Genomic DNA, 9,003 nt, shown 5'->3' on the forward strand with positions numbered 1-9,003 from the left:
AGATAAACTTCTAAGCACAGAAACCTTATCATATTTTGCCGGACTCCTCTGCGCATGTCTGATGATGATGTCAAAGAAGCAGTTTAACGAAGAAAATGTCAAAAGCATAAAATTGTCTCACAAAAGTCATAGAACATTTTTTAAAGATGTGTATTAGCATTATTTAGTAAGTTAAGGACAGAAATAAGTAGTTTTAGTACCATAATTACATACATGGACACCAGGATGTATATCTGTTTGCGTATGCGCAGACGGATGGTGCTTCCGGGACAGATCAGGTAGAGACAAGGCGTCTATGTATAAAATGTCTAAGAGTCCACCTGTGTCACTGGGACCGCCTCTACTACAGAAATACAACCACACACACACACAAAAAAAAGGTTTGTGTTAGGTGCAGGAATAGGCGTTAGCCACTCTCTCGAAGACCCCCCATCCACCCCCCCACCCACTCCGACGACTAGAGCAGTTGGTTAGGGGATCAAAGGCATTGCACGGGCCGGCGCACATTTGTTGGTATCTCTCAGATCCATAGCCAAGCCAGTTTGTAGAACTTGAAGAATTAGGGTTAGCTTTTAGAGTAATGGCTAGGTTTTAGGGTTAGGGCAAGGCTTAAAATTAGGTTTAGGGCAAGTGTCAGGGTTAGGGATCGGCTAAGTGTAATTTAAGGCAAGGGTCAGGTGTAAGGTTTGGGTATATATTCCACTGATATTAGGGTCAGTAGCTAATTGATCTGGTAAGTTGATAAACATGAGAATTAGGTTGGTATGTGGGTCACATAGGGTTAGGGTTGGTGGCGCAGTGTTCAGCGCACAGACCCATGTATGGAGGTCTTAGTCCTCGATGCAGGCAACCCGGGTTCGAATCCAGTCTGTGGTCCTTTGCCGCATGTCTCTCCCCCTCTCTCAATCCCCCTTTCTTGTCAGGCTATTAAAAACGAGCCACTAGTGTCGAAAAAATAAAAAAATAAATAAATAAGGGCTCCACGGGTGCCACCTTATGTCATTGCTTTAGGGAAAATGTTTAAAAAAATCGGTATAGAGAGGAATAGGAATAAAATAAATAGAGAGGAAGAGGGATAATGTATACATCTTTTGTCTTTACTGCACCGCTATTATAGAAAAAAGATAGTTGGCAGATTATTTAAAAATAATCATAATTTATCAATTCAGCTCAAATTGAATTTCAGCTGTGTCGTTTTAGCACTGAGCTTGTTTCTGTGTGTTTTTTCGTACGTCTTTTTTAAAATCTAGTGCATGTTTTTTTTTTTGTCTGTACAGTGTGACACATGCATAATCCTCCATTGTTTAGCTCTGAGATTGTTGAACAGATGTGCAGGGATGTTGTAAGTTTTAGCACAGGTCTGACTGTTGTTAGGGTGGTTGCCTGGGTGGCGGGGTTGACATTCATCCTTCATGGCCTTTTGTTCACCCTGGATACTTGAAGCTACTCATGGAGTCCAGAAGACAACCGCTTATACACTTAGCTCTCTCAGAAGAGTCTGTCAAGTGTAAGAAAACGAGTGCAGGATCTGAGACATTCACAATCTGCTGCCCGTTTTTCAATCATGTTGTAGATTTGAATGTTGTGAACCTGTATTTTAATCAGCAGAAGCAACTGATAAGTTGCTGTGGTTCTGAAAGGTTTGTACTCATTTTTTAGTACCGTAATTTAATACATTGTCAACTGGATAAAAAACAGTTTTCTAATGCATTTTTACATCATTATGGAATCAAAGTTTTTTTGTGACAGTGTTTTATTGTTATGATCTGAGAGGGACTTTCCCTACTCAAATAATGCTTTATATAAAGTAACAGGTTAATGTTTACATACACTCTCATTACGATCAATTATATTTTTATTATGGGTTTTTACTGGTAGATATGAACAGTTATTTTAGACTGGAATGATGAAACTAACCTGATGGACCTCAATAAATCTGAAAAATATTTATTTGGTGCACAGATTTGAACTTGTGATGATTTTTCACTAATCAGCACAGATTAAACATATATACAGCAGGTGAAATAAGTATTGAACACGCCACCAGTTTGCTCAGTAAATATATTTCTAGAGGTGCTATTGACATGACGTTTTCAATACATGCAATCCACACATGCTAAGAAATGAAACCATAGATGTCCTGAAATGAAGTTATGTTTAATAAAGTGAAATTTCAGAATGATAATGTATTAAACACACAGGAATGTATTTAATGCTTAGTACAAATGCCTTTGTTAGCAATGACAGCCTCAAGTTGCTCCTGTATGGAGAATTTAGTTGCACACATTGATCAGATCTATGTTGCAATGTAAGTGCTTCTTGTAAGAGTTGTCATAACATACAACTTTATTCTCGTAATATTACAACTTTAATTTCGTAATGTTGCGACTTTATTTTTGTAATTTTATTACTTTATTCTCATAATGTTGCAACATAATTCTAGTAGTGTTGCAACTTTATTCTCGTAATATTACTGTACGTCTCTAATTTCGTAATGTTGCGACTTTATTCTTGTAATTTTATGACTTTATTCTCATAATGTTGCAACATAATTCTAGTAGTGTTGCAACTTTATTCTCGTAATATTACGACTCTAATTTCGTAATGTTGCGACTTCATTTTTGTAATTTTATGACTTTATTCTCATAATGTTGCAACATAATTCTAGTAGTGTTGCAACTTTATTCTCGTAATATTACGACTCTAATTTCGTAATGTTGCGACTTCATTTTTGTAATTTTATGACTTTATTCTCATAATGTTGCAACATAATTCTAGTAGTGTTGCAACTTTATTCTCGTAATATTACAACTTTAATTTCTTAATGTTGCGACTTTATTTTTGTAATTTTATGACTTTATTCTCATAATGTTGCAACATAATTCTCGGCGTGTTGCAGCTTTATTCTCCTAATGTTATGACTCTATTCTCGTAATGTTACGACTTTATTCTCGTAATATTACAACTTTAATTTCGTAATGTTGCAACTTTATTTTTGTAATTTTATGACTTTATTCTCATAATGTTGCAACATAATTCTCGGCGTGTTGCAGCTTTATTCTCCTAATGTTATGACTCTATTCTCGTAATGTTACGACTTTATTCTCGTAATATTACAACTTTAATTTTGTAATGTTGCAACTTTATTTTTGTAATTTTATGACTTTATTTTCATAATGTTGCAAGATAATTCTAGTAGTGTTGCAATTTTATTCTCGTAATATTACGACTCTAATTTCGTAATGTTGCCACTTCATTTTTGTAATTTCATGACTTTATTCTCATAATGTTGCAACATAATTCTAGTAGTGTTGCAATTTTATTCTCGTAATATTACGACTCTAATTTCGTAATGTTGCGACTTAATTTTTGTAATTTTATGACTTTATTCTCATAATGTTGCAACATAATTCTAGTAGTGTTGCAACTTTATTCTCGTAATATTACAAGTTTAATTTCTTAATGTTGCAACTTTATTTTTGTAATTTTATGACTTTATTCTCATAATGTTGCAACATAATTCTCGGCGTGTTGCAGCTTTATTCTCCTAATGTTATGACTCTATTCTCGTAATGTTACGACTTTATTCTCGTAATATTACAACTTTAATTTCGTAATGTTGCAACTTTATTTTTGTAATTTTATGAATTCATTCTCATAATGTTGCAACATAATTCTCGGCGTGTTGCAGCTTTATTCTCCTAATGTTATGACTCTATTCTCGTAATGTTACGACTTTATTCTCGTAATATTACGACTCTAATTTCGTAATGTTGCAACTTTATTTTTGTAATTTTATGACTTTATTCTCATAATGTTGCAACATAATTCTCGGCGTGTTGCAGCTTTATTCTCCTAATGTTATGACTCTATTCTCGTAATGTTACGACTTTATTCTCGTAATATTACAACTTTAATTTTGTAATGTTGCAACTTTATTTTTGTAATTTTATGACTTTATTTTCATAATGTTGCAAGATAATTCTAGTAGTGTTGCAATTTTATTCTCGTAATATTACGACTCTAATTTCGTAATGTTGCCACTTCATTTTTGTAATTTCATGACTTTATTCTCATAATGTTGCAACATAATTCTAGTAGTGTTGCAATTTTATTCTCGTAATATTACGACTCTAATTTCGTAATGTTGCGACTTAATTTTTGTAATTTTATGACTTTATTCTCATAATGTTGCAACATAATTATAGTAGTGTTGCAACTTTATTCTCATAATATTACAAGTTTAATTTCTTAATGTTGCAACTTTATTTTTGTAATTTTATGACTTTATTCTCATAATGTTGCAACATAATTCTCGGCGTGTTGCAGCTTTATTCTCCTAATGTTATGACTCTATTCTCGTAATGTTACGACTTTATTCTCGTAATATTACAACTTTAATTTCGTAATGTTGCAACTTTATTTTTGTAATTTTATGAATTTATTCTCATAATGTTGCAACATAATTCTCGGCGTGTTGCAGCTTTATTCTCCTAATGTTATGACTCTATTCTCGTAATGTTACGACTTTATTCTCGTAATATTACGACTCTAATTTCGTAATGTTGCGACTTCATTTTTGTAATTTTATGACTTTATTCTCATAATGTTGCAACATAATTCTAGTAGTGTTGCAGCTTTATTCTCCTAATGTTATGACTCTATTCTCGTAATGTTACGACTTTATTCTCGTAATATTACAACTTTAATTTCGTAATGTTGCAACTTTATTTTTGTAATTTTATGAATTTATTCTCATAATGTTGCAACATAATTCTCGGCGTGTTGCAGCTTTATTCTCCTAATGTTATGACTCTATTCTCGTAATGTTACGACTTTATTCTCGTAATATTACGACTCTAATTTCGTAATGTTGCGACTTCATTTTTGTAATTTTATGACTTTATTCTCATAATGTTGCAACATAATTCTAGTAGTGTTGCAACTTTATTCTCGTAATATTACAACTTTAATTTCTTAATGTTGTGACTTTATTTTTGTAATTTTATGACTTTATTCCCATAATGTTGCAACATAATTCTCGGCGTGTTGCAGCTTTATTCTCCTAATGTTATGATTCTATTCTCGTAATGTTACGACTTTATTCTCGTAATATTACAACTTTAATTTCTTAATGTTGCAACTTTATTTTTGTAATTTTATGACTTTATTCTCATAATGTTGCAACATAATTCTCGGCGTGTTGCAGCTTTATTCTCCTAATGTTATGACTCTATTCTCGTAATGTTACGACTTTATTCTCGTAATATTACAACTTTAATTTCGTAATGTTGCAACTTTATTTTTGTAATTTTATGACTTTATTTTCATAATGTTGCAACATAATTCTAGTAGTGTTGCAATTTTATTCTCGTAATATTACGACTCTAATTTCGTAATGTTGCAACTTCATTTTTGTAATTTTATGACTTTATTCTCATAATGTTGCAACATAATTCTAGTAGTTATGCAACTTTATTCTCGTAATATTACAACTTTAATTTCTTAATGTTGCGACTTTATTTTTGTAATTTTATGACTTTATTCTCATAATGTTGCAACATAATTCTCGGCTTGTTGCAGCTTTATTCTCCTATATTATGACTCTATTCTCGTAATGTTACGACTTTATTCTCGTAATATTACAACTTTAATTTCGTAATGTTGCGACTTCATTTTTGTAATTTTATGACTTTATTCTCGGAATGTTGCAACATAATTCTGGTAATGTTGCAGCTTTATTCTCCTAATGTTATGACTTAGTTCTTAGTTTATTCTTGTAATTTTATGACTTTATTATTGTAATATTACGACTTTATTTTCGTAATGTTGCGACTTTATTCTTGAACTAAAAAAAAAAGGAATCTGTATCCTGGCCCTAATACTCCGTCGTAGACAACCCAGCAGTTATTGGTAATTTTCGCTACCATTCATTCGTTTTTTCACTGCATACACACTTCCACTATTTGTTTAAATGTCCTTTCATAAATACCACATCAAAGGTTTTTACATCCAACAAAAAGTTGTTATCATTTCTGCAGAATATTTAACCCCCGCTTTTTTTTCCTTTCTTTTTTTTAAAAGGTTCATTCAAGATGCTTAGGGTAATGTTCAATCTGCTTTATCCATTCCCAAATCAGCTTCAGTGTCTGGGACATCAATCAATGTTCAGGCTTTAGTTATTCAGCTCAGGAAGTCCATTTTTTGTCTTTAATGAAGACTTCTTTCTTTATTTAATTTCTCTCAGTCCACATTGTTGTAAAACTCACTCCATTGCTTTCAATAATGACAATTTCTTTTGTATTCTCCAGGTTTTGAGTCTCGGTGACTCTTGTTGCTGCTATTTCTGCAGCTCTGTTTGTTTTATTCTGTCGATTTGTCATTTCCTGCATCCTTTCCTTCCCTCCACAGGCTACACCAACAGAGCACAGGCTCTAAACTTAGAAACTATTTTTTTTTTTGTATCATGAATATTATTTAATTGGCAACGTTAACTTTTAATTTGATTAAATGTTCTTGTTTTAAAATGGCAGGTCTGGTCCAGCGCTGTGTGATAATCCAAAGAGATGAAAATGGCTTTGGTCTGACAGTAAGTGGCGACAACCCGGTGTTTGTGCAGCTGGTTAAAGAAGGTAAGGCTGAAGGGGACGTAGATTTTTATAGCTCATTTTTGAAGCTAATGTCTTATTCTGCTTGTTTTTCTGTTACAGATGGAGCTGCAATGCGGGCTGGTGTCCAAACAGGAGATAGAATCATTAAGGTGGGCGTCATGCATTTATTTCTTTAAGCCATTTTCCTTCCCTAAATCCTTAAAAGGGCTGATTGCCTTTAACCACTTGGAGGGTTAAACGTGTTCATCGGCTGTTTGGCTCTTTCTTTCTTCACGTCTCCTGCACCTTAAAGCTGCTGCTTATCACTGCATCCACTTTTAGCTTGTCCTGAGGAAGGAAATGGTAACTCTAATCTTAGGGTTTGCAACCTGTGATTTAACAGCTGCAAGTGGCTCTTTAGACTATCAACACTGGCTTTTAATCACTATGGTTAAAACTACAAACACCCAGCTAATGTTTTTAATAAGTATTTTATAGAAATACAGGTTTTAGCAGGTTTACACTTAGTTTAAAGTAGTGGTAATATTTTCCTTTAGCTGCTTTTAAAGGGTTAAACTATTTGATTGCGTAACATAGTTTAACACAAATATCAATCATCCTCTATATAAAACACATAGAAGGAAATATCTTTTTTTTAACCCAAGAAAAACTTCATTGTTTTCTAACTCTGTCCTCCATCTAAAAAACTGTTTTTTATTTATTTTAAGACAGTAGATAAAAAAACAAAATACATTTTTAACTGCATTGCATAACAATGTGATATATTTATTTAAAATATGTTTTGTGTTGTATATTTTTATTTCAATGCCTTGATGAAAGCAAAGGTGGCTCCAATATTGTGGCTCAGTGTCTAAGATTTTTACTGCCATGACTAAAGAAAGTTCCAGTTAGAGCTGAGGCGTTCCCGCTGAGGAAAAAACTCTTTCTGCAACTGCAGTTGAATGTGACAGGGATATAACTATGGAAGACCAACTCTGCCATATTTAAAAATAAATACAGAAATAAATAAATGCTCAATAAATATATAAGCATACAATTAATTGCCAACAAAAATACAATCAACAAATAAATGTAAGTAGAAATTAAATTATACAGTGAGACATAAATGTATATAACTCTTTTAATTAGCTTCTTGTGAAGCGTGTTGGTTAGCATTTTACTACATTGGTCGAATCTACAGGAGGAGAGTCTGATGTTGAGTCTGAAGTCATTAGAACGCGAGTAGGGACTTTGCCAAATACAACAAAAAATCGGCATCATAGCCAGCGGTCCTTCACACACGGCTATGCCCAGAGAGGGCCGCTGCAGACGGGCTGCCGTTCGACCTGGCTGCCGTTAGCTTCGGAGCTCCGCTGGTTGCCGCGGTCCTCTCAAGTTCGGAACATTTTCTTTGAAATTACGCATTAAATCTGTGAATGGGCCATATGGTGATGCTTAAAAGTATAATATTCTCGCCTCAAATGATCTTAAAACGTACTTTTATTGAACAACAGCAACAGAAAAGAGAACATTTAACTTAGTACTCTGAGCTCAGTCAGTTAAGAAGATGAACCGCCAACCAATGAGCAGAAGTTGACTCTCTAGGACACGCCCCCTCCTCATTTGCATAACAAGGCAGAAATGCAGACAGAAATGTAAAAAAAATATAAAGGACAAAAAATAAATAAGGTAAATATTACAAAGGCAAAGAAATAAAAAAGCTAATTAAAACAGTCTAACTGTATAAGTTAATTTCTACTTACATTTATTTGTTGATTGTGTTTTTGTTGGCAATAAATTGTATGCTTGTATATTTATTGAGCATTTATTTATTTCTGTATTTATTTTTAAATATGGCAGAGTTGGTCCTCCATATATAACCAGCTCTGCAACTGTAAATCACATTTACAACCATCAGTTAAAGAGTCACCCACCAATTAGCCGGGACGCTACAGCGTCCTTTAACGGTCTTTCAGATCTCATCGTATCAAAACAATGGACCATAGAGGTCAAATTACTCCCCCAAATATATTGTGGTTGTAAAGAAACTGAGGGTTTTGTGTTGTTGCATGTGGAAGAGGCAGAAATCCTGAACGTCCGTCGGTCCGTCCATCCATCCATTTTCTGTTATGGATGGATCCATCCATCTAGGAAAGGGACATTTTTAATGGCTACTACTGTAACTGATCAACCAACTTCGAATCTTTTAATGTCTTTTAATGTAATTTTATACAGCACTCTAATGAGGGGAACGATCCTGTAATAATCCTTGCAAGCATGTTGCCCACTAAGTTGTGAAAAAGGCCGTAACGGCTCCGCTGAAAGAGTAGGCTTGGCCCCCAGTGCAGGGAACGGATCTGTCCCAGCAACTTCAGAATATTATTTCTTTCTTTTCAGCATGAGGAAGGTCATG

The 9,003-nt window shown here is 33.7% G+C and overlaps 1 protein-coding gene across 1 annotated transcript in view; it reads left to right on the forward strand.

Moving 5' to 3' along the window:
• The window catches only part of LOC119799052 (rho guanine nucleotide exchange factor 12-like), a 106,219-nt gene that overhangs the window by 32,395 nt on the left and 64,821 nt on the right, over positions 1-9,003 (forward strand). The window contains exons 3-4 of the mRNA XM_038308736.1: positions 6,534-6,632; positions 6,711-6,760. Coding sequence (XP_038164664.1) covers positions 6,534-6,632; positions 6,711-6,760 — 149 coding nt within the window. The remainder of the gene's footprint in view (positions 1-6,533; positions 6,633-6,710; positions 6,761-9,003) is intronic.

The sequence above is a fragment of the Cyprinodon tularosa genome, unplaced genomic scaffold, assembly GCF_016077235.1.
Source record: "Cyprinodon tularosa strain WSP-4 unplaced genomic scaffold, ASM1607723v1 ctg646, whole genome shotgun sequence".
Taxonomy (NCBI): domain Eukaryota; kingdom Metazoa; phylum Chordata; class Actinopteri; order Cyprinodontiformes; family Cyprinodontidae; genus Cyprinodon; species Cyprinodon tularosa.